Below are 27289 nucleotides of genomic sequence, written 5' to 3' on the forward strand. Positions count from 1 at the left end.
TGCTCTTGACCAATAACATTAAAACAGACAGCCAACTCTGGGCCATAAAGGAGGTTACCACAATAATTCTTTCTGAATCTTTAGAAGTGCATTGAGAATGACTGGAAAGGGTGGAAATGCATATAAGAACTTTTGCGACCAGGGGAATGATACAGCATATGTCTTCCAAGCATGGCTGCAAGGATGTCTTGAGGCTAAAGTTATATATTCATTTTTAACGATAGATCTCTGTTGCCTGTTTCCATCTTTCCTCAGCATATGGGTCTTCGGATCAGAGGTGGATCTGATTTCAACCACTGTCAAGCTTTGGATCCAGTGCTTAGGCTCTCCCCTTACCTAGAATTCCCCACGTTGACCCAACTTCTTCAGGCTGAGTTTGCCCACAAGAAAAAAGGCAAGTATACAGCGTTTAAGATAGAAATAGGAAACCATCTGAAAAACTTAGTCTTAATATGGAACCTCTAGGAGCCAAGGTTAAGTCAAGCCAGAGCAGTCCAGGAGTTAAAAAATGCCAAATGCCATAAAATACACGGAAGGATGTAGGGGGATGGAAATTCAGGAAGGACGGAAACAGAAAATACAAATTTAATTGCTTCTGTGAGTACATAACTTTCACATCTGATGTTGTCTTTTCTGACCATTCATCAACATATGGGACAAAGTCCCCAGCTACTGTAACACCTGGGTGGCCTTGTAGAAGGATACTCTGGAGCACAGCCCGAAAGAGGCTCTTGATCTGGATTGCACGTCCAGTTTATAATGTGAAATGAAGATATGGACCTTGGACCAGGTAGCGGCTGCACAGGTGTCATCAAGAGATACTCTGTAAAAGAAGGCTGTCGACAAAACTACAGGTCTAGTAAAATGGCCTTTTGCAGGGTGTAGGCAGTGATAAACTTCTTTCTTTGCACACATAGCATACACATTCAGACAACCAATGACAGAAAGTAACTCTGGATACCTCTTCCCATCTTGACAGGGGAGTAAGAAACAAAACAAGTGATCAGTTTTCCTGAAGGCTTTTGTCTGATGTAAACAGAATCTTAACTGACAGTGAACATCTAGTAAGTGTAATGTGTATTCACCTTTGTTTGGAAATTTTGGGAAAAATACTGAGATTTATAGACTGGTTGATTCAAGAAGCCACCTTTGGAAGAAAGGAAGGGCTAGTTCTCAAACACACAATGTCTTTGTGAAAAAACATGTATGGAGCTTTTGCAGACAATGCATGGAGCTATAAAATTCTCCTAATAGAAGTAACAGCAACTAAGAGCAGAGTTTTCCATTATAAAAATTTTAAATCAACTTTGGCAGCAGGTTCAAAAGGAGAACTTGTTAGGGCTTACAGTAAAATGCTAATATTCCAGGGAGGAAATGGAGCTGTAAGCAAGGGGTGCAATAACAAAGCTCCTCTAAGAAAGGCCTTAAATAGTCTTAAGGATACAATGGGCATGTGATTCTCACCAATGTGAAACAAAGATATGGTTGTTAATTGTACTTTGAACTGAGAGACCACTGATGAGCGAGAAGACGAGAACTGGTAAAACTGTCCATTAACATAATGGACTACCCCAGAACAGGTGCTACTACTACAAAAAAGTGAGAAGATATCACCCTTTACTGCACTCTCAAGGCCTGTTGACATAATGGATAAGATTTGGTTTCTCCACGTTTGTTGATGTACCAGACAGCTGCCATGTATGTCTGTCTAGACAGAGATCATATGGGGGGGGGTCCTGAAAGGCCTGTGATTCTTCTACAAAGACTGCTGTCATCTCCAACACACTGATGTGAAGACTAGCATCTGATTGTGACCATGTACCTTGGACCGTCTTTCCCAGGTAATACCCCCCATCCCACCTTAAGTGGGAAGTGTTCATGGTCACTATGGCTTGGGAAAAGGGGAGATTGAAAGGATGTCCCTGTAAAACATGTCATGATTCCAACCACCACTGGATAGGTGTTCTGCAAAACTTCATTAAAGATGCATGACATGGATTGCTGTCTACTGACCACTGGTCTGCAAGAGTCCACTGTAGAACTTGCACATCGAACCTGGCCAGGGAAATCAGGATGATCAAAGCTGCCATGGAGCTTAGAAGACAGAGAATCATTTTTGCTGATGGCTTCTGATACAAGACAGCCAAGGCTTGATAACAAATGGATGTAATCCTTGTTTGGGGAACTTTTGCAGTTTGGAGTTTTGTATCAAATTGAGCTCCTATGAACTCTAAAGACTGAGCTGGGCAAAGTTTGTTAGACTCACCATAATGCCTAGACTTTAACACAGATGAGCAAGGAGTGCCTTGGATGAGTAGATTCCTGGTAAGGGCAATGAGTCAGTCATCCAAATAAGGAACATCCAGAACCCCTGCTGTCGGAGACTAGCTGCTACTACTGCCATACATTTGGTGAACACCTTGGGGGGGGGGGGGGGCTATGGTGAGACTGAACTAAAACTGGCAGACTCCCAGAAAGAAGTAAAGATACTTCTTGGAGTGTCTATCCTTATATACATGGTATAAACATCCTGAAGTTTTATTCAGCACATTTAGTTGTTCTTACTCAGAAAAAGAATAATAAATTGTACTGTGACCATCCAGAACGTTGTTTTTCTTACAAATTTGTTCAAGCAACTTTAGGTCCAGAATTGGTCTTCGGTCCCTGTTTTTCTTTGGCACTAAAAAGAACCTTGATTAAATTCTGGATCCTATTTGGTCTGATGGGATCTCCTGGATTACTCATTTGATTAGAAGCTTCTTTATTTCTGACACATCTGCTTCACTTTGAGAGGATGGAACATTGAGAAGTCTTGTGGGGCTAAAAGTGGAGTGTGGAAAAGAATGAAGTAACTTCTGGTTATCATTCTCTGCAACAATCTGTCTGGAGTGATACAGGTCCACATTGTTGGATGCAGAGATAAGTCCCCCCCCCCCCAGACTGCCTCCAGAGTTCACTAGTCAGGCAACTTCTCAAGAGAGTTGAAAGGGCTTCTGAAGTCTTGATTCTGCAGACCACCTCTGCCCTAGAGTGACATCCGTTGTAAGAGTTCTCCCCTCTGCCACTGGGGGAATCTGTCTCCAAAAGTGTCAGGTGACAATCCCAGGGATTTGTGGAACCAAATTTTATTGCCTCCTTTTTGATCCTTGGAAAAGTTTTTTTGAGGAGTAGAACATTTAATCCCTATGCCTGTATGTGATTTATCTTCTTTTTCACTTCTAGATATTGTGTCCGTCATTTTAGGACCAAAGTATGTTGATCCGTCTTAAAGGGCATTCACAAAGGATGTCTTAATGTTCTACAAAATCACAAAGCCTCATCCAAGTATGTCTCCTGATGAACATGCCTGTGCCAGCTGCTGTAGACACACCCTCCATAGCAATGGAGATAAGGCACACACAGATATTAAACAAGGACTGGAGGGTAGATAGCTGCACATCAATGGACTATCTCTGATCCACAGGCAAGGTCCCTGAGAGAGATCTGGAGACCTCCTTGTTCAAATCTCTCTGAAAACATGTAACATGTGCCAAATAATTCAATGTCTTCACCAAAAAGGTAGATGAGACTTAATCTCACTTCCTAAATCTGTCCAGTGTGCATGACTCCCTGTTCAGTGGATGGACAGAGGAACATTCTTCTACTAGTTCCTTTTTGGTGTCTGCCGCCACTACCATGGAATCCATGACTGGACCCTAGCTCCAATGGGATGAGCCCTGGGAGTAACATGGAGCTTAGCTTGTTTCTTAGGGATGGGTTTACCTATGTCGGGCTCTTTCCACACCCATTTAGAGATAAGATCTATCATCTCATCTGCTGGCAGAACTACTCAAGGATGCAGACAGGCCAAAACCAGAACTCTCACTAAAATCTGACTCTTCTGGAGAAAGTAGCTGGAAGGACCATCTCCCTTTCTGTTTAAGCAGTTCAACAATTTCTTAGAATGAAATGTCTTCAAGGGGGAGGAGTCCAGGGGAAATCTTCATGAAAGTCAGCATCAGTGGTGACAGACTCCTGAGGGAAATCCAGCTGCCTCCTTTTGCACATTTGTTTCTTGTGCACATCCTCAGTGGAATTCTCTGGGGAGGATTCAGAAGCTGAAGTGGTCTCTTCAATAGCAGCCAGCACAAGACTTTTGGTTATTGGCTGTCCTAACAGGACAAGAAGAGTAGGTTCCAGACCCTGAGGATCCTTTGAGGGAAGGATGGATACAAATTCTAAAGGGTTGTCTTCTTTATCTGGAATAACAGAGTACTTTCTTGAAAGCCAAGTTTGACTAGGACCTGAAGCCACTGAAAGAGACTCAACCCAAGATACTGCTTACTGCACAGCTCAGATCAGAGGCTGATGTCAGACCAGAACGGTCTAACACAGAGGCTTCGAGAGGAAGGAATGGTTCTGAAGACCTCAGTTCCAAATCTACCCTGTCGGAGTTGGCACTGACCATTCAGCACTGAGATCAGAAGGCTATGAAGCAGTGAGAGCCAACTAAATCAAAAAATCATTGGAGTCAAGGAAGAACAAAGCCTATGATCTAAAGCAGACCTGCCCCGGTGGAAGTCAGATCCAAGAGCAATTACTGAAGGTGGGGAAGAAACCATTCCCTCTGCCCTGGCTGTGGCCAGAGCCAGGAGGGCCTCTAACTGGATCTGGGTCCAAATAAATCTCATGTTGTCCATGTCTGCTTCAGTAAGGCTCCTAGAAGATCTGTCTGACCACAAGGATGAAGCAAAAGAAGGGGATCTGAAATGATGATACTGGTTTTCTTGTAAAAATTGGTGAACGGTGCATAGAGGAGGAGATATCAGCTCAGGCGAAAATGTCAGGAGTGTGTTGATCACAGGAGTATCAGATTTTAAAGTGTTGCCCTCCAAAGGTTTTGCGGCTTTAAAAACTTGATCTAAAAAGGATCTACTGACCATAGACCTTTTTCTCAAGGTTTTAAATCACCCTTTTCCTTTGTCTTTGGTTTTCTCCTTATGCTTTTCAGTTGGTTTCTTTGAAGGAGAAGAGGAAGGTTTTGTAGAAACTGAAGGTAAGTTCTCTCCCGCATGGGCTGGGAGAAGCCCTTTCAAGATTAATTTATTTTGTCTTTCAACAATAGCTTGTTAGCCAAAGACTACACAAATGGAGCAGGAGGTCTCCAAATGTGAGGGGCCTAGAAAATGTGCACATTTATTGTGAGCATCAGAATTTAGTATATTGTGGGCACAGGCCACACACTTCTTAAATCCCAATGGTTTGTCTGACATTCTGGAAAAAAACAGAAATAAGATGCAAGAAAACAGGCAGAAACAGATAACTGTCAGCTATACTGAACGATCAGAACTAGGGTAATTATAACTCTAAACGGGGAAAAATGGAAAAGTCCCAAGCTTAAGGTGAAGAACAAGAGAAGAGCTTAGGGGAGGAAAAAAGTATACATGAAAAAAGTTATTCAAAGTTTATAAAGTTAGGTAAGATGTATTTAAGTTATTTAGAAAATATAGGTCTAAATTCACTTATCTACTACTAAGAAGCAACAGATCCGTCCTACTCTTGTAGAGGCAAACAAGATCTGAGGTAGTTGGGTCAACACAAAGTAAGGGGAGGAGCCTGAGCACTAGACCCAAAGCTTGAAGGTGGTCAAAATCCAATATGACTCAGATCAGGAGACATATATGTTGAGGAACAGACAGAAAAGAAAACATCAGATCATACTTTCTTCATTTGTCTGTTTTGAAAAGAGGTGAACAGATCTACTTGAGGTGTTCCCCACATCTGGATCAAGTCCTGGAAGACCCTTGATGGAGCTTCCACTCGTGAGGTATCTGCCAAGTCTGTCTGCCCCTATTTTTTGTCTGACAGAACACACGATGTCTGAAGAGTCCGAGAATGCTGTACAGCCATCTACCAGATCACTGCCAACTGGCGAAGAAGGTATGACCTTGTACTCCACTTGCTTGCTCAGGTACCACATTACAGTATTGTTGTCTGTAACCACTAGAAGAGTTCCCAGAGTCCATAAGTGGTGAATAACTTTTTAAGTGGATCATTGCCAACTGGTGAAGAGGGCATGACCTTTTTCCCCACTTGCTTGCTCAGGTACCACATCACACCAGTGTCAGTAACCACTAGAAGAGGACCCAGAGTCCATAAGTGGGGAAGAACTTTTAAGGTGGATCACTGCCAACATCTCTTTTATGTTTAATGTGCTTTGGCATATTCTGAGGACCCCACCAGGTCTGCACTTGAACTCCCTGGACGCTGCTCCCCATGCAAAATCTGAAGAGTCCATTTGGACTGATTGGACTGAGGCTTGAAGAAAGAAAGGGAGTCCTAGATTCTCAGACAGTTGATCCCTCTACACTGCAGTTCCTGTTCCTGAAATCCTACTACTGATACCTGGAAATCCAAGGGAAAAAGGTGTTGGGTTCAACAACTCAAGTACCATTGAATTTGTCTCAAGTGTAGTCTGGCTAGTGGTATAATGAAGATAGCTGATGCCATGAGGCCTAGAATTTTGAGGAACTCTTCCTCAGGCCAAGTCTAGAAGAGAGAAATTCAAGAAAATGCCTTTATAAGTCAGAACTTAATGTTGTGGCAAGGATGACATCTTTTTTATTGTGCCTGTCAAACACCTCAAGAAAACATATTCATTGATAGTGTGTGAAAGAGGACTTCTGATGGGTCAGTTTGAAGCTCAGGTGGGAAAGGAGGGATGTAACCTTGCATATGGTCCCCAAGCACCTAGATACAGAATCTGCACAAATCAGCAAGTCATCTAAATAAGGAAAAATGTGGATGCCTAAGGTTCTGTAATAGGCAACCATTGGCACCAGACACTCTGTCAACACTTGAGGTGAAGTAGAGCACACATACGGTAATGCAAAAAATTGGTAATCTAAGGCAGATCCAGAAAATGTCTACAAATTCCTGAAACTGGGACCAAAAGGAATATGACAAGTGTTCTTCAGATCTAGAGTCACCATGAAACAGTCATCTAGAAGCAACTCTAGAACCAACCATAAGGTAAGCATTTTGAATTTTAGAACTGTTACAAAGATGTTTAGAAAGGAAAAATCTAGGATGGGTCTCCAGTAGTGCTCTTTTTTCGCACCAAAAATATTCTGGAGTAAAATCATTTGCCTTTGTGCATCACAGGCACTGGTGCTATGACTCCTGCTACTACCATGCGATAGTGAACTAGAGGAACAGCTCTGTCTGGTCTGGTGGGCATGGGGGAATTCCCCCTGAAAAGGGGAGGAATTGCTATCCACTGCTGTTTCTTCTTTGAATTATTACCAGACTCCATGTATTTGAAATTACTTCCAACCAGGATGCAGGGTTGACAGAAAGCCTGGAGAATGGAGGAAGGGCAGGAAGGGGACTAGGGCTGTTCTGAGAGTTTGCATAGTCATTCCTTTGCTAAGCGTTGATACTTTTTCAAAAAGGAACCTCTCTTGTTTGATTTTAAAGAATTATCCTTCTTGCCATTTTCTTTTGTATCACTGACTTTGCTTGTCTGGGATTTGTATTTGTTTTCTCTGCCCCTTGAGGGAAGCCACCTTGTCTGAAGAGAACTTGGGTACCTGAAACATCCTAGATACCTCATGCATTAATTTGAGTCTGAGTCTATCATTCCACTGTTTAATAATCTGTGCAACCAAGAGGGCCCAAACACCAATTCAGAACTTTCAGGTGCATTCAAAACATCAGCTTTTAAATCATCAGAGAAGCTATGTTTATGTAACCAAGCATATCTTCTTAATACAACATTAACAGCTGTATTTCTTGAGACTGTATCTGCACAATCAAGCATACCTCTCAAAGCTTGTTTTTACACCAGAGTCAAATTACAAAATTTCATTCATATGAGAGTTTTGTTCTGCAGGCAAGGATGCAATAAAATCATCCAAACAGTACGCACACTATAAAATACATTTCCAGACAAAGACTTGATAATTTAACATTCTGAAGACTAGATTACTAGAGACATCCTTTTGCTCTGAAGATCTTATCATCATCCACTCTATCAGGGAACACTATTACATTAAGCAAAGGACCTTTACATTTGAGCAGGGAGCTAGGGAGACAACAGCTGGATCAGCAAAAAAATGAGAAGAGAGACGTGTCATATCCGAGGAGACCCTATATTTTCTCCCGAGTCTTTTTAGGGACTACTGGAATAGATTATAAACATATTCCAAACCCAGTAAATGAGGGGCAATAGCCACAGAATTGGACATCTCATCCTCTATAAGGTCATATACCCTTACCTAGCTCTGGGATAGTTCCCAACTGCTCTCAAGCAAAAACATCACTAAATCTAGCAATCATCTGGGGAAAAGTGAACACTTGTTTGGACTTCAGCTCCAGCTCACCTTCCAAAGAATCAGTGTGACTGGATTCAGTGTCACCTAAGAAATCATCACTGTTCTCAACAGATTCCTCATCATACTCTGAAACAACAGAAAGGTCTGTAGCCAAACTAGAACTACAGCCATATAGCGAAACACAACCTCCAGAATTAGCTATCTGCAGAACACACGGATAAGGAAACCACATCAGCCTTATAAACAGCTATAATCTGATTATCAGCTGTATGAGGAAGTTTGTTTCTTTTTCTTGCAAATTTCACAACTAGATAAAATATATAGGGACAGAGAATTATGCCTGGCAAGGAATCTCTTACCCTGGACTACTCTTGTATCTAAAGGTTTAGTTTTCCCATACCTGTGTCAGGTATTGGAACAGACCTAGTTTTGGCCTGCTTGTGGTGAGGAAGCTTCCCCAGACCCTTTTCAGTGTGCAACATGCAACACACTTGGTCTACCTGCATCATCGCAGCTCCCCCCCCCCCCCCCGAGCAACTGCAACATTGCCAGATAAAACCACTGCTATTGTCCAGTTTCTCCCTAAAGTTTTTGCAAGCCAGGAATAACACTTTTTAATAAGGATACCTACCAGACAAGTCTGCATAGGTGACTGGATATTTAAAGTTCTTGTTATTAGCAGATGTGGTCCTTAACACTTACGTTTTAAACATTGTGACTGGTTATTTACATTTCCTTTTACAGCACATTTGTTAATTTTACTAGTTAATTTTTAAACATTGTTTTGGCCAGTGTGCACACCTGCAAGCCCCCCCCCCCCAGGCAACTATAGCCTTGTCTATTGCCACTGGGTGGCATAACTTAACAATATACTTGCTGTATCTTGTCCCAAATAGATATGCCTCCACACTGAATACTTGTAAATTAAGACAAGTACCATTTACTTGGTGTATTTTGTCCCCCAGATAGATTTACCTTCCTTTGTATTAGTTGCACACCAAGGCTATAAAGTAGTGTCTCTGCAACTAACTGCTTACACTCCTAATTTCCTGCTTCCACCTCTTCCTTGCTTACACTTACATTACAGCTCCAAGGCTTCCACTTCTTATGCTGATTCCTTTTCTTTGCAGTCTTCTGTAAGGGGGTGGGGCAGATCTCGCCTGCTTTTTCTGGTTACACCTTCCCCCATTTTGTATCTCCCTCCTCCCCATGCACATTAACTAGTCTATATTAGTAGGTCTCCTTGAGCGGCGCCATTTTGAAAGTTATATTTTGGCTTGCGTGTGGTGAGGAAGCTTCCCCAGACCCTTTTCAGTGTGCACACCTGCAAGTAAGTGCCTGCAAGTGTTTAAGCTCTTCTCAAATTTTGTGGTGCACCTGGTTTAACAGGCATGTTTATGTTTTCAAACTGAAGTACTTAGCTAACTTTATGTAGTCTAGAGATCTAACTGACATAGTGATTGCTTTTACTACAGAAACTGTTTACTGTTACATGTGCTGTTATGCTCACAATAGTCTAAGGGGCTAACTGAAGCTGTGACTACTTTTACTACATAAACTGTTTGCTGTTATGCTTACAAGGAATTTGGCTGGAGACTTGTGTTATGTGATGCATACAACTACAGTAAACAAGTGCTACATTCTCCATACTTTCCTTACCTCTGAGCTTACCTACCTAACCAGTGATTGTTCTTCACAGTCTAGCCTTCTTCCTTCTCCTTGGCTCTACCCACTCTGTTTGCCCTGTGGGCTCACTCCGCTGCCCTACCCTACCCCCAATTGCCACCCACCCCAGTGCTCCTACACGTATTCTAGTCATAAGTCCCCTCCCCCTTGTCTCACCCAATCCACTCATCTCCTCACTATCCCTTCCCCTCCCATCCTCCAATACTCTCTCACCCCTCCCCCATCCTTAAAGCTCTAGATACACTTCCATACTCCTCCCTCCTACATTGTCACCAATAATCCTATTACATCCTCAACACCTAACCCCCAGCTATTCCATTATACCTAAACCACACCATGTCTCTTCAAACCATTCTCATCCTTTCCCTTAGCCTACTACTCCTAATACCTCTATACCATGCTACCTCCTATTCCTCTTACAAACTACCCCTTTCTTTCCTATCCCATCTTCACCCCACCATCTCCCCTAACACACATCATAACTCTGCTACATCTCATTTCCACACTATATCCTCCTCCCTAGTGCTTTCAAACCCACTTCTCTGCTTTAAATTAAAACTCCTATCCTCCTCAATGAAACATCATATTCCCAAAGCACTACTGTACCTCCCACCAAACTCTAGGAGCAAATCCAAACCCCAGCTCTCATTCCCATTTAACTGCCTATGCCTAGCAGGAGACATACACCCCAACCCAGGACCTAGTACCAGCAGCAATCCATCTCCCCCATTACCAACCATACTACTAACCCTAAATAACTCATGTTCTTGACCATCAATACCCAGAGTCTAAGAAACAAATTAGCCCACTTCCACGCTTGGCTATCCCCATACCCAATCTGACATAGCAGCTGTCTCTGAGACATGGCTAATACCCAACATTTCAGACTCTGAAATACTACCCCCTGGGTTTCAAGTACTTAGACAAAACTGCCTAATAAAGAAGGATGGAGGAGTAGCCTTAATCTACTCTAGCCTACTCTCCATCACTTCATACCAAAATCCTATTCCACAGTTCAACAACGCTGAACTAGTCATAGGAAATCTCAACTAAATAACCACAAAAGCATATGTGTTATAGCCCTCTATATTCCCCCTGAAACAACATTAATACACTTGAGGAAATTCTTCTATGGACCTCATATAATATCAAGCTTAAGACATACATCCTAGGAGATGTGAACATTGACTGGAACAAAATTACTGCCAATAACCCCACCATTTCAATCAATCTATGTAATGTCACAACTCACAAATGCTATAACCAGACCTAATAAAAATAACCCCCCAGGATCCATACTGGACTGGATTCTTGTCTCCCACCCAAACAAAATCTCCCACACTGGTACCTTACCAGACTCTATCAATGATCACTTACCAGCCTTCATCCATAGAGCAACCCACTTCCTCAACTCACCTACACCAATATATCCATACTCGGAATCTCAACAACTTTAACAGTACAACTTTTTCCAATTCTTTCAAACTGATAAATTGGGACACTAAAAACTCTACCTCTGGACAGTGCTGTTGAATTCTTCAACTCAACCTTCTTAGACACTCTTAATTCCCAAGCCCCTCCAAGAATAAAACGTATAAAAACCAATTCTACCCCTTGGCTTAGTAAAGATACCAAAACTCTCATGCAACAAAGGGACAAGACCTGGAAACTCTACCATCGTAATAGGCACCCCGACACCCTTCTTAAATATAAACTCTGCAACTTGGCCAAAAAAACTTATCATATAAGACAAAAAAGCATACTATATCAAACTCCAGTCTAAACTCTTTTAACCCCAAATAATTCTGGAAATCCATCAACTCACTTCTCAACCCAGGCACCAAAAACAACCCTTGCCCTGAGACTAGTAAATATGACCCAGAAATAAGCTACTCTGTTCAACTCCTTTACTAACTCTATAGCAGAACTCACTAAAACATTCCCAAACACCATCTTCCCCCAAATCAAACCCTCTGCCCAACCTTCTACCCCAAACTCACCTCCCATATTCCACCTCAAACCCACCCCCACCTCATATATAAAAAAACTTCTCTCTAAGCTTAAGCCTTGCTCCAATGCCCCTGACAATATCCCCTCACTCTTCTTAAGAATTGCAGCAGACAGCATCGACATCCCCATTAGCATACTCATCAACAGATCCATACAAGAATCATATGTCCCGAAACTGTGGCATGCAGCCTTTATCCTACCCCTCCATAAAGGAGGCAAAAATAATCTCCAACTTTCGACCCATAGCGATTCTCTCCCCCAATTCAAAAATTCTTGAGAAATGCATCCACCTCCAGCTCATGCCATTCATTAAACATAACAAACTCCTCTCCCCCAACACAACATGGATTCAGTCCTGGCCATAGCACACTAACAGCTCTTCTCTCTTTTCTAGACATCGTAAACCATACCCGTGACTCCAGAGAACTTGTATCCACAGTCCTCCTTGACCTCTTCAAGGCTTTTGACACAGTCTCCCATACCCACCTTCTTCACCACCTTTCCAATCTTAACCTCTCACAAAACACCATTACCTGGTTCAGCAGCTACCTCTCTGACAGATCTCAGGCAGTAAAATGGAAGACTGGCACCTCACCCTTCCTTCCCACCCTAACCGGGGTACCCCAGGGATCCACATTCTTGGCTCTATGTTCTTCAATATCTTCATTAATGATTTCCATGCAGCCATTCCTAACACTAAGACAGTAAAATATGCAGATGACTCAACTTTAGTTTGCTCTGCATCAAACCCCCCTGAGCTCCAAACAAAAACTCTAACTGCCTTCTCAACTACTGAGAACTGGATGCTTCAAAATCACCTCTCTTTGAATGCCAACAAATCTAAGATCCTTCTATTCTCTCTCTCAAAATCTATCCACCTAGACAAAACCTCTCAAAATTACAAGCCTTGCATACTCCACTATAGAAGTTCTTCCTTTTGCTAAACTTCTTGGAGTTACTATTGATGAACACCTAAAATTTGATACCCATATTCAGCTAAATATAAAGAAAACCCATCAGAAACTTGGCATGCTGTACAGAAATTCACACATCCTCTCCCCCTCAACAAGACAGACCCTCGCCACTACCTTCTTACTACCCTCACTAATGTATGGTGCTCCCCTACTAACCAACCTATCTTCCTCCATCTCTACTAAACTAGAATCATATTACAATAAAATCTCAAAGTTCGCCACCACTTCCAAATACTCCACTCACCACTGTAAACCTCTCCACCAGCTGCAATGGCTAGAACTCCCAAACTACCTTGACTACCTCCAACTCATCACCACTCAAGCTTATTTTCAAACCAACTATATGCCCAGCACTAAAACATCTTAACCTTACAGAACTCTAAGATCTACCCACCAAAATCTAATCTCGGTTTATAAACCAAACCGTCCCGCCGGTCAGCTTCTCCTATCCTTTTCTGTCGCCAAAAAATGGAATTCTCTCCCTCCATCTCTAAGAATTTCTGAGAACTCTGAACACTTCAAAACCCAGCTGCATTCTTACCTCTCCAAAAATGGAAATGCAATTGCATTCCACCTACCTAACCTGCTTAATACATAAATACTTTATAACACACAAAGTTTGATCTTCCTTACACACTACTGATTAACCCTATGTACTGCCTTCATGCTAATGCTACCTCTATACCACTGAGGATTTAAACCTCTGTATTAATTTAACTCTTGCTAATATTCATGCATAAAGAACTCATCCATGCTAATGTTACTTCTATATCATTCTCAGATGATTTAAACCTCTGTATTAATTTAACCTTGTACTACTGTTCTCAACTACTAAACATGTAAATATGCTTTACATCCTTCTCCAGGCTGCTGTTTAACTTTTGTTTAGTTTTTGCTATTTTGTATATAAAATTTGCTTAGTTTGTTTCTGTTTCCACTATGTATTGTACTTCATATTATGGAGCTTGTACTATGTATTATTGGAGCTTTTTTTCCCTGGGTCTCCACTGAAAACGGGCTCTTTGAGCCCAGTGGACCTCCCTGGTCATCAAACTGGAAATAAATAAATAAATAAATAAAACAAATGTGTCTAACCAATGGTCCACAGTGGCCAGCAAAGCTGCACTAGAGAGAGATGGGGCAAAAAGAAAATGGTCTGTGGGCCAAGCAGTGATCCCAACAGAATCACTAACCATTGGCTGAGGCATATATATATATTTTTTCCTTTTTAGGTACAACTACTTGATAGGTTCATAGGTTCATAGGTTCATACTAGGCTATCTGCCCGAGGGCATTTACAAGCTAGCAGCATATAGTTTTGCTTACGCACCCCCCCTTTTTATAGGAACTATACCACCCATTTTTTTTGCTGTGATGGGGTACCAGAATTAGGATCTATCAAGTATGTGGGAAAAGAACATCAGCCAGAATAATAAACTGACAATAATGGATAATGTATCACAATAAGCACTTAAAGTTTCCAGTAAAAAATATGTCACCGCGGATCCACTTCTGAATCTCGAAATATTGAAATATAGAATTTTAGTACTTCAAAACCAGAATACCAAATGGCCAAAAACATGAAAATACCAACAATGCAAAATAACAAAAAAACAATTGAGCATCCAACCATCCCCAAAACATAAGTAGAAAACCCAAAAGAAACAAAACACATGTTTTTGCAGGCCTGCACCTGCCACACCCCTGCTATTTATATATGCCAACTCTGAGGTCACACTAACACAAAAAAAAAAAGAAAAACACCTACTTCTACATACCCTACCCCAACCTAATCCTACAACTCCCCAAAAAATAAAAATGAACAACTTCCTACCCAAAACCCTGAAAAAGTACACACTTACCTGAATCTCCGTAAACAAGTACACATTGGCAACCACATACAAACCCCAGACCAAACTACACCTTAAAGAGACAGTACACAATAAAACATGCACCGCAGCACAAATACCGTGGATTCAATAAACGCAGATTCATTAAAGTGTAATTTTGAATAACTGCACCTTTGACATTCTGGTCTCGAAATACTGAAATTTGATATATCAGTATTTCGATATTCAGAAGTGGACCCGTCACCACACATACTCTGCCAAGCAATTTGAATGTGTCCAGAATTCTTTTACAACTGACAGAAATTAAAATACTTCTAGTACACAAAGTCCAAACACCTCAGCAATCAGTGTGCCAAACCAGTGTTAAAAAAATATCTCCACACACTTTAACCACATTAAATCACCATAAAGTAGTGCTTAGTAATAATTTAAGCTACATTTTCTTGTTAGAGCAAAATCTCCACAGTACATTTCAATTTCATTTGTGGTAAAATCGTGATGTGATGCTAAAAATGCACAGTCGTATATATGGTAAATGTAATAAATGCTGAAAAATCCAAGTTCTGTAACATTTTCCTGTCAAAAGATGAAATTAAAGCATAGTAACAACAGTAAAGACAGGAATGATTAATCTGTGGTTTTGACTGCACCAGGCAGTCCCTAGTGTCCAACAGCACATGTGCACACTAGAATTCTGAGACAAACACAGAAAGCTCTCTTAGAACAGTAAAAACAGGCATTTGCTAAAGAAAGAAGTAAAGTAAACAGAGGTACAAGTAGAATTTCCACAGGAATTACTGTAAACACTGACAGAAATAAAATATTAAAACAAATATCTGTATCTATCTATATATGGATCTACTCTGATACAACAAAAACCCATAATCACGAATGTTACGTTTGCAAGACAAAAAAAAATGAAACTATAAATCCAGAATCACATACTTTTTCCCGGGAGAAGTAAACACTTGCTCAACCTTTTCCCCACTGTAGTGCAATCCCAGAGTTGGTATATATAGTTAGGGGGGTGTAGGGGATGTAGCCCCCCACCTAAGTGGGTTTCAGATGGTTTGGTGTGTTTTGTGTAGTTTTGGGCAAGTGTTTATTTGCCCTGGGAAAAAGTACGTAGTTCAGGATTTTTAGTTTTATTTTCGTCAATAAATGTAGACATATACTACATTCAATCTGAGAGTGGCAAACTCTGAAGAAAGGTCTGTCCCAGGCTATGTGCAAACTTCCAACCAAATTCCCTAATGGTGTGCTCACCCACAACTTAACCTTTACAACATGTCAAACATCTATCAGAGATCTGGGTTTAGGAGATAAGCCCTTCCATCAGACATTATAGCATCCTCATCCAATGGAACCTGCCAGCCCACGTGGGCCTGGGGTCTCTACCTCAAAGAAGACTCCTCAGCCCAGAGTAAAACATTCCATGAGTGGAAGACTGTGATGAATACTCCTCAGGATCAGGTTGGTCAACTGCAGGCTTTTGCTGATCTTCCAAAGGCAGAGCAGCAAAAATGTTTTGTTAGACATTTGGATGTTGATGACAAGTCCCTCATAATCCCATCATTCTTAATCAAAGTGGATTAGAAATCCAGGTTTGATTGCTTGTTTTTCAAGGATGAGCACCACACCACCTGCACAATTGGGACAATGAAGCAGGGACTTAACTCATGAAGGATAAGGTCTAGACCTGATCTGAATATTTTTTTTCCTTGTGGGAATGCAAAAATATCACTAGAACTGCAAAAAAGTACTTTCCCACCAATATCAATGTGAAGATTTGACTACCGGTTCCATCTTCTTAGTCACAACAATGGAAAGTACAGTTGTATACCCAAATTACTGTAATGTAGATGATAAAGGGTGGTCACTGCTGCAGTCATTAGATCAAGGAATACTGCTGCAGGCTGAGGTCCACGTCTAGCCAGTCCTGGAAATCTGCTGTTTGGCCAGACATTCAGACCCCATAACAATTCCCCACATGCTGAATGATATATTTAACAAAAAACATCTCCTCCTCCGGATATAAAGCCTGACATAGCTGGCCATCTTTAGTTCTTTCTTGCCCTCTAACTGTACAGGTTGAAAATACTCAGCTTGACATCACTGTGCTCCCTAGAAATCCCAGGCTACTCGGACTGCCCAGATGTAATCTTACCCGCCTACAGAGTATGAATGAAAAGAAGTGAAGGGCGCAACAGACAATATTGACTGACAGAAAAGTAAAGCGGGAAGGGGTACTTATCGCCCTGGCTCTAAGGGAGCACCTTTTCAGTGGGGATAGTAGGTGGAAAACTGAACTGCTGCAGTGATCACACTATACATGTACAGTCATGACACTAAACTGCACTATGTTCATAGTGTGGTACACTGCTGCAGTAGTTACATCAAAGAAGACTACCAGAGTTGACAGTCTTTGCAGTTAGGGAGATGGGATGTATTTGTTTTATAATTTATTTCTCGGTTATTGTCCAGGTTAGTCCCATTGGGCTAATGAACTCTTATCAGCACAGACCTGAGATGATATTTATACTACTAGGGGAAATGTGCCCAGGTCATCACGGAACATCTTTACATCCAGCAGACAGACCTACCACCAACTCAAGCAGATGGAGCCTTGGTTTAACATCTCATACGAAGGACAACACAAACAGGAGTGCAAGACTCCCTTATGCTGCACTATGTCAGCAATCTATCTACCTGCTCTGGGAATAGAACCCACAGCTTTTTGCACCAAGGGTGAGCATACTACCAATTGTGCCATAGACCATAGTGGGAAAGGGCAGAATGCTCATCAGGATGGCAGAGGCAAACCCTGTCCCAGCCACAGGGATCAAGTTCAGTACAAAATGCTTGGAAGGTGTGCAAATAGAGGACAAAGTAGCTGCTCCAGGATATCATGTGCTCTAACCCCTTTCAAGAAGGCTGTGGCTACAGCTGTTGGCTTGGTAGATTTTCTCCAACAGGCTTTTTATACTTGGCTTATGACAGAAATACAGTGTAAAACCTAATTAAAAATTATCTGCTTGGAGACAAAAAGTATTTTTTCCTTTTCAACAGAAGCCACGCAAATATTGCTCATTTCCTAAAGTCTATTCATCTGTCCAAACAATCTCAGCTGTCTATGAACATCCAGTGAATGCAATATTCTCTCTCCCTTATTCTGAGGTTTAGGAAAACACTAGCAATTGAACAACTTGACTAAGTGCCACCTCTGTAGTTAATTTGGGGAAAAAGGAGAGGCTAGTACACACAGTAACCCTATCCTTATGGAAGGTAAGAAAAGGCTCATTACAGTTGAGGGCCTTCAGTTCTGAAACCCTCCAAGCCGCTTCAAATGCAGCTAGAAAAACAGATTTCCAGGAGGGGAAGATGAGGTCTAACAGTGCAGCTGGTTGAAAGGTACTTAATTTTTCTGTTCTGAAGTTATGGTCTCAAGCTGGGGACGGAGTCAACCTAGGTAACCCGAGATGATTTAGGAACTATTTTCACAGGCAGTCTGGATGCCAAGGGGAATTCAAGGGTAAGCAGGCTGTGGTGGCTTACAGATTAAATTTAATGCAAGAATAAAGTGAACCAGTAGAAGTGAGCTCAGAGAGATACTGCAAGAACATGGGCACATCCTCCTGTTCAGGCTGCAGCCCCCCACATGGCACTAGTGGGAAAACCTTTTCTACTAAGCTAGGTATGATGTTTTGGTATTTGGCGTCTTACCCCCCCCACACAAGTTAAGCACATCCATGGAATATAGTTGTCCAAAAGGGAAGACGATCTATATTCTCCCAAAGCTCCTAGGCTCAGGTTGAACCAGCTGAGAAAACCAATGCTGCCTTGGATGCTCTGGGGCAATCGGTACTTCTGGTCATTCCTCTCTAATCTTTAGGATTACCCTGGGGTGGGGGGCAACAGAAGGGGAGGATAAAAAGCTAATAAACACAGTTCCCTCAAATTCAGAGAAAACACATCCACTGTCCAGGATTTCCTATATGGTACACTGAAACAGCAGTTGTTCAGTTTGAAAGTCTATGTCTGGTATACTTCACCACCGATGACAGAAGGACATTCCTGTGCAGCATCCATTCATGTGAATCTGCTGAAGCCCTGCTTACTGGTTTGCAAATGGAGTTGTCCCAAGGAGATTGGACTTTAGTGCCAATTCCCAAGTCTGAACTGCCAACATGCACAGTTAAGTGTGGGTACCTCCCTGTATGCTGATGCTCCACATGACTGTGGTATTCTGTGTAACCACTTTCAAAGTGTGTGGTCTCCACACTATTCTGAACATCAGTAATGCAAGATGAACTACAAACATTTCTTCCAAATCTACATATAGCTTGTTCGCCTCTGCCTTTCAGTTTCCTCTGTTCTCTCAGCTCTAGGGTATGGGTTCCCCATGTCTGAGACAAGGCATCCGTGGTCAGAGTCAGGTTTGGAATGGTCTCCCTAAAGGGTATATCCTTATCGGTCTTGATTTGCTCCACTCACCATAGCAACTCTTTCCTGATACAGGGTAAATAGGGTTTATGGTCATGGGCTGCTTTTGCTGGCCTCACAGATTCTTCAGGTAGCATTGCAGTTTAGGGACAAATCTTGTTGGTACTCCATATTAAATGTTAAAGAGAAGAAATGGATAATTAAATTAGGGGGGTTGTTCTCCTCAGACTTGAATGAACATTATTAATGAATGATGTATCATCCAATGGGATTTTTTGGTGGGCTGGTTTTGTGACTATATAAGTGAGTTTTGTTAACTCAGTATTTATGGCACATCACTGAAGAAGGCATTCTGGCTGAAACCGGTTTGGTTCAGGTGGTTTTGGGTTGATATCCTACACCTAGGAGTTGTTTTTGTTAAAATGTGCTATTAGTTTTATTTTATGTGTATTTTTACACATTAAATTTATGTTCTCTTACCACATGCGGTGCTGGCTTTATTTTTTACTTAGCATTGCAGTTTCCTCATGTGCACAGAGTACCATGAAGAAAGTGGAAGTCACATGGCCCAGAATGCAGAGGACCTGCCTGGTCACCCAATGGGGCTTTACTGCCTGGGTTTTGAAGAGGGCTGGGAGGAGCATCACTTCTTTCATTGACAAGAAACCTTGCAAACTGCTGTGTTCAGGGCAACTTCCAGAAAGATGACATTGTCGATTAGGTTCAGAGTTCCATAGATCAAAACTAGGCTACTGATCCAGACAATCATTACTAGTCTAACTATAATACCCCAAATCACAGGTACCCACAGATACCACTAATTTACACCCAGTTTTGGCCCCTTTCATTGAGGGCTTCAGGGGCCAGACCTGGGGTGTATTTATGATTGCCCACCCATTCGTCCAGGGTACATTTAAAGATGGTCACAGAGCTACTTTGCTTTACATTCAAATCAAGTCTATTCCATAAAAGAGGAATGGGGGCTCAAAGTTCATTTCTGAAGGTTCAGAGAAAAGCCAAGACTGGCCAGGCACTGGAAAGTGTCATTCAGACCACTCATCATCTCCTGCATAGCTCATGCTCAGAAGTAAGCAGTCACACCCAAATAAGGGTAAATGGGGATGCCCTATATTCTGCAGCATATTATCACTAGGGCCAGACCTTTGGTAAATTTTCATGACATTGTAGCTAAATCAAAGAAAAAGGTAGTAAACTGGAAATGTGATCCCTTGCCACCTCTGAAAAATATAACCTACAGGTAGGCATTTGTAAAATCCAGAATAACCATGAATTCCTAGGGGCTTAGCATGGGCAGCAGTGCATGTAGATCCACGATTCTACACTATGATACCTTTAAGAATTTTAGTCTTGACATGTCTAGAATGACTCTCCACTGGCTATCTTTTTGGGAGTTAAGAATTGTCTGGAATAATGAGGAATCCCTTCTATAGTGCTCTGAGAGAATCTCTCTTCTAAGATGGGCTTTAAAAGATGCTCCTGATAGTATAGTTGGATGGTTAACTTACCATAATAGTAGATGTACGAAAAGATCAATGTGTCAGGAGCCATTACATATTGGGTGTAACCTGCCAAGGATACCTTATGTCCAGCAAGTCTACAAAGCTTCAGGTCCTCTCACTGCCCTAAACAGACAAAATTAAATTGTTATCCATGGAAAATGAAGATGCAGCAAGTATGGGGGGGGTCTTAACTACTAGATAAGAATGACATTTTGACATCACATACATGGAAGGCCTCATAAAGCAGATAAGGAAAGATTTTATTAAAAAAATATCTGAAGCTATCCCTGCTGTGTGGTAATATAATAAAACAGGCACAGCCTAGGCTACTGTACCCTATAAATGGCAATAAATAGAAGTACTGTGCATGGATGTTACTTTGGTAAAATATGAATAAAAAGAAATGTTAACAAAATTAAATGAAAGGTGAAAGTGTTACCACAGCTAGGGGTGGTAAAATGCAATTTATGTTCACATCAAAATAAATAAAATAAATGAAACGGCTTCATAGCTGGCTCTAGCACAAGTCCTACATTCAAGTCAAGAAAAGCTATACATTCATAGTTCAGGAAAACTGATATATAAAACACAGTATAGCTGAACTACAGCAAATTATTACATGCAAATGAGTTTTGAAAACTAAAGATACACACCACTGTAATCCTGTTCATATCTCACCTTGTAAATAGTCACTGTTACTGCTAGATACACAGTTAAGAAAATACTTTGAACTCATTATATTTTTGTAAATTGTTTCTTAATATGATTACTAACTTGTTCTTTGTGTAATTGTATACCCAGGCTGAGTCTGAAAATGGTCCATGTGGATCAGTGTTCTACCCATTTAACAAAAGCATAAATAATTACTAAAATAACGATTATCCAAAGTAAACTATAAACAATACGTTAGCCCAAGTTTACTGAAGTAAACAGTAGACGTGAATAAGGCAGATGATTAGATATAAAAGAATATGGAAAAACAAAGACGCACATATGCCTAATTACTGAAACAAGGATTACCTGAAATAAAGCATATTATAATGCATCAGCCTCACTTACCACTTGTTTGCTTTGCTGAAGCAAAGGACAAGACAGATCAACCGGTGAATTCATATAAACGGGAGTTAAAGTGAATCTAGAAGGAACAGCACATATGAATTTAACAGCTGTTCGTTCCACAGCGGGGAAGGGGTTTGTGACAGTAGCTGCATTTCCAATGGTCAGATCTATGACCTGTTAAAAAAAAATAAATAGAATTACCCATTTTATCAGAGTCCATGAATACCAACAACCTTAGACTGTTACACCATACCACTGCTACTTCACTGACAAAAACAGCTGAGATCTAGGTAAACATTTTTTCTTTACTCACAATCTTTCTCTTCTGCCTTCTTCCAAGATATCAACAAAAGTAGGGCAATATGTAGCTAAGTCATATGAAAAAGCTATTAACAGACTAAGCAGTTTCTCAACAAAGAGGCTTTACCCACATGAACCAAGTTTGTTTAATGGCCAAGACACTGGAAAAGCTATACGGAAAAGGATGGACACAAGTGAATGATGCCAGCTAGCCCATCCTTGGAAGACTATACTGATGGAATTTCACTGAATTAGCACCACCTGGGTAAAGGATCTGTATTGCAATTCTTGCTTAATGCAAGAATAAGGATATGAGAAGGACTACAAGACCTCTAAAACAGCTGAACACAAAGTGAGGATGCAAGTTATTTGGAAGCACACACTCACAGACACACAATGCTTACTCACCAAGGGATGTCTATGTATTCCCTCCAAGGATGTGTGGTCCATAGAGGGGAGTAGCCCTCAGACATAAAACAAGTAAACATGGGAGGGGACAAAGGAGTAAATTAAAAAAATACTGCCCCCATGTGAATGCAGGCAGTGGCTCAACAACCTCTCAAGATGACCTTAGATTCTGTGATGGCCTCAGCCTTTGAAAATAGGTATTTAGGGGGCTGCAGGACAGGCTGCATAGATCTGGAGATGGACAGGGCCACTGGGTATGTCAGAAAAAATAACTCAAAAAAGGGAACCTAAAAAAAAAAATCATTAACCTCAACAAACAACAACTTGGCTTCGTAGAAGATAGATCACAACCATTAAATCCTGTCAAGTTCTTTGAGAGGTTCACTCAATCTATTGATACTGGTCATGCTGTTCATATGCTTATCTTAATATGGTCAGTGCATTCAATAACATACTGCATGACAGAACTGTAAAGACACTATCAGCCTTAAACCTTGATCCCTATATGGAAAGATGGATAGCCAACTGCAGGAAGAACAGAACATACATTATCCTTTTAAGTGGATACCTCTTCTAACAGTGCAGCTCTCATTGTATCTGTACTTGTTTTTTTTTCCTGTTTGGCATTTGTTATTCCAACTTCAAAAATGAAATCCAACACCTTTGGTTAACCAAATTTACTGCCAGCTGCAAACTGTGTGCAATTGTCAAAGCTTTTGAAGAAGTTTGTACACTTCAACACACCTGTTAACACCTGGTATATGGAAAATGGAATTTCTGAATGCAAAAAAAATGTAGTATTTTTCCATTAGGAAGACAATTCACTACAGATTATGGCACTGACAACACCCCATTATCAAACAAAAAAGAAGTTGGAGACATTGGCACCTGGCTGGACAGTTCCTACTCCTTTGATCATTAAACTGCTGATTTGGCATAGTGGTATGTTGCTCTGACTGTAGTGCACAGGGTCCTGGGTTCAAGACTTGCCAGTAAACCGCATGGTGGTAACACAGCATTTTTCCACACCTTTCGGCCCCAAAACTTGGACTGAAGCTCCAAAGGTGGTGGCGTTTCCATATTCATAAAGGATGTGCACAACTCCAGACTGGTAGCCTAACATAACGCATCAGAGAATCTTCAGGTGCAGCTAACATTTGGTAAGACAGCGATTGAGGTCATAGCTTGCTACAGGTCCCCAACAATGTCCCAAGGCTCACACTCCACGTTCCTAAGCACATTGGAAAATATTAGGGTCCAACATAACACACACATACAAGGCAACTTCAACTACCCTTCCATTAACTGGGAAAACTAGTCATGTACCAATAGACTTGCCCGACGTTTCCTGGAGTTCATTAATTCAAATGCCCTGGACCAGCTCGTTCTTACCCCCACTAGAGGTAGCAACATCCTTGACCTGGTCATTACTAACATGGGCGACTGTTGCTCTACACCAATAGTTAACTCCTCCCTGGTTAGATCCAACCACAAACTAATCACCCTGGAAATCCACACCCCTCCCACCCCTCAACAAAGGTAACCACCATAAAAAACTTCTTCAAAGCTAACTTTGAGCTACTAAAAACAGAGGTGGCTAACTTCATGGCACCCATCCAAATGGAGAACAGTTGCATGACCGCTGAATCATACACCAATGCACTGTGCAAACACGTACACAAATGCATGGATTCCACCATACCCACTAAAATCAAGACACACTCCTCCAAAAAAAAAGGAAGCCAATCTGGTGGTCCCCTGCCATAAACAAATTCTACAACAGGAGGAGGAAACTGATGAGGAATAAAGTGAAGTCCCAAGAATGGAAAACCTCCCTTATCAGCCTCAACAAAAAGTTGAGATCCCTCATTAAATCCTCTAAAGCTAGCTATGAAAAAAGAACTGCAGCAGATAGTAAAGACAACCACAAGCCCTTCTATGGTTATGTAAAGAATCTCCATGGCAATACCCAGATTTGCTCTGAGCTACTGTACAATGGTACCTCCTATACCGAGCCAACAGATATTGCCAACATACTGGCCAACAGATTCAGTGCCAACCTTACCCCTATCTCCTCCCCTAAGGGACCAGTCACAATACCAGTAGATTGCAGGCACCTAGTATTACAGCTGCACAGGTTAAAACGGCACTGTCCAAGGCCAAGAATACAGCTTCCATGGCACCTGACAATATCCCTGGTTGTGTACTACATGAACTACAGAGTGAACTGGCACCTCACCTGTATGCCCTGTTCAATCACAGCCTCACCTCAGGCTTTGTCCCTGCTGAATGGCGCACTGCTACAGTCATCCCTCTCCACAAAGGAGGAGTGACTACAGACCCTGGGAACTATTGCCCAATTAGCCCGACGAGACTGATATGCAAAGCTATGGAACACATCATTATGTGGACCTAATAAACAAGGATAAAGGGAATCTCCAGACTCTGGATCCCAAACAGTTTGGTTTTGTGAAGGGTAGATCATGCCTGCTCAACTTGTTCGATTTCTTTGAGTCAGTCACCAGAGCTGTGGATGAAGGCAAGGTGGTTCATACAGCCTACCTTGACCTGGCCAAGGCATTTGATACCATTCCCCACCATTCAGGAATCATAGAAAAACTCACTAAGCTAGGCAACAACCCCTATATCATTAGGTGGGTTACAAACTGTCTCACAGATAAAACCCACAGTGTGAAAGTAGCAGACTCCAAGTCAGACTGCCGACCAGTCATGAGTGGAGTCCCACAGGGTTCGGTCCCGGGTCCTCTCCTGTTTGGTATCCACTTCTCTGAAGTCCAGGGCAACACAAAGGGTCTCTGGCTGACAAAGTTTGCAGACAATTGCAAGTTGGGTGCTATTATGAACTACCCAAGTGACGCTGACATCCTACAGAAAGGCCTCACTGAGACCAACGGCTGGTGCCAGAAAGTACACTTGTGTACACTTAACATAAATGTAGATGTTCGAGTGTATTCACTGTTGCAGTCGTCACATTTGGGTTATCTGCCTGCAAATAGCCCTCAGCCGGCCTGAATACCAGAGTCTTGGATTCCTGCATCAGATGCTGTCTCTTCTTCCATGACATCAGGTCATCAGAGGTATAAAACATGCAGCCGATGCCATTACATCAGTTTTTCTTGACCCAGATGTCAGGTGCCCCCACAATAGGAAGCAATTATATGTTATGGTACCCCTCCAATCAAAAGGCAAATACACCAGAAAGCTTAAATACACCAAACAAGAAGGAAAGGTAGAGCCAAGAGAAGTCAGGGGGCTGGCGGGAGGGTAGAGCCAAGAGAAGTCAGGGGGCTGGAGGGAGGGTAACCAGGACTGCAACAGCGAATACACTTGAATGTAGATCATTTTTAGTAAGTGTACACAACTGTACTATGTTTTTCATGTTTCGTTGTTGCAGTCATCACATTTGGGTTGATTCCCAAAGCTAAGGAAAGGAGGAGGAAGTTAGAGAACATTAGGGCCAGCTATTAAGCTCTGCAAGACTGCAGTGGCAAAACCAGCTCTGGAGTTAGAAAAAATAGGCATGTGGTAATGCTTGGTGAAGGTATGTACAGAGCTCCAGGTAGCAGCTTCTAGGATGTCCCTGGTGGAGACACCTCTGAGAAAGGCCGTAGAGGTAGATGCAGCCCTGGTAGAATGTGATCTTATCCCCTGTGGGGTAGGTTTTCCATGATGCTTATAGCAGAAATGAATGCAATGGGCTATCCACTTAGAAATGGTTTGCTTTAAAATGGCATTCCCCTCTGCCCTTGCAGCAAAACCAACTAGCAGCTGTTCAGATTTTCTGAGAGGCTTAGTCCTGTCCAAATAAAATCTAAGTTGTCTGTGCACGTCCAAATAGTGGAGTATTCGTTCTCCTTTGTTTTGTGGATTTGAAAAAAACATAGGCAAATGAATAGACTGATTAAGGGCCACACTAGACACCACCTTGGGCATAAAAGAATGATTGGTCCTGAGGGGAAACCCTGTCTGCATGGAAGATAATGAAGGGCTCCACTGCCATGAGGGCCTGTAATTCAGACACTCTTCTTGCTGAAGTGATGGCTAGAAGGAAGGTTGTTTTCCAAGAAAGGAATTTCAACTCTGCAGTTGCAGCTGGCTCAAAAGGAGGGAGAGTGAGCTTTTCCAATACAAAGTTAAGGTCCCAGGCTGGAGTAGGGGGTCTCCTGGGGGGGTCTTACATTTTTGGCCCCGCTGAGGAATTGCTTTAGCAGGGGGTGAGAGAAGAGGGGTGGTTCAGTATTATAATGTGCTGAAATGGCAGATGCATGAATTTTAATAGACGAGAAGGATAGGCCATTGTGGAGCATTTCCATTAAGTACTGAAGAATATGAGGCAAGCTGGGCACTGTTGTGCCCATCCCCTGAGTCTGGCTCCAGGAACAGTATATTTTCCACTTTTCAGCATAGGATTTTCTAGTACTAGGCCTCCTTGCCTCCAGAATGACATCTAGCACCTGCTTACTGAGGGATGCTATTGGAGAGCTCAAAGAATTAGCCAGGCTGCAAGGTTCAGGGTATGAAGCCGAGGATGCAGAATCTGGCCCGCCTGCTGGGGCAGCAGGGAAGGGGTCTGAGGCAGGTGCCATGGTTTCAGCAGTAACATACTGGGCAAGAGGGGGTACCACTGTTGGCGTGGTCAGTCTGGTGCAATCAGTATAGTCCTTGGTTTGTCCTGTTTGACCTTTAGCAAAACCTTCGAGAGG

The 27289-nt window shown here is 41.9% G+C and overlaps 1 protein-coding gene across 3 annotated transcripts in view; it reads right to left on the reverse strand.

The window, feature by feature from the left end:
• The window catches only part of NUP210 (nucleoporin 210), a 2490054-nt gene that overhangs the window by 1436472 nt on the left and 1026293 nt on the right, over positions 1 to 27289 (reverse strand). For all 3 annotated transcript variants that reach the window (XM_044078102.1, XM_044078101.1, XR_006365597.1), the window contains one exon: positions 21858 to 22031. In XM_044078102.1, the coding sequence (XP_043934037.1) occupies positions 21858 to 22031 (174 nt within the window). The remainder of the gene's footprint in view (positions 1 to 21857; positions 22032 to 27289) is intronic.

Source organism: Protopterus annectens, chromosome 7.part0 (assembly GCF_019279795.1).
Source record: "Protopterus annectens isolate FY-2018-M chromosome 7.part0, PAN1.0, whole genome shotgun sequence".
Taxonomy (NCBI): Eukaryota; Metazoa; Chordata; order Ceratodontiformes; family Protopteridae; genus Protopterus; species Protopterus annectens.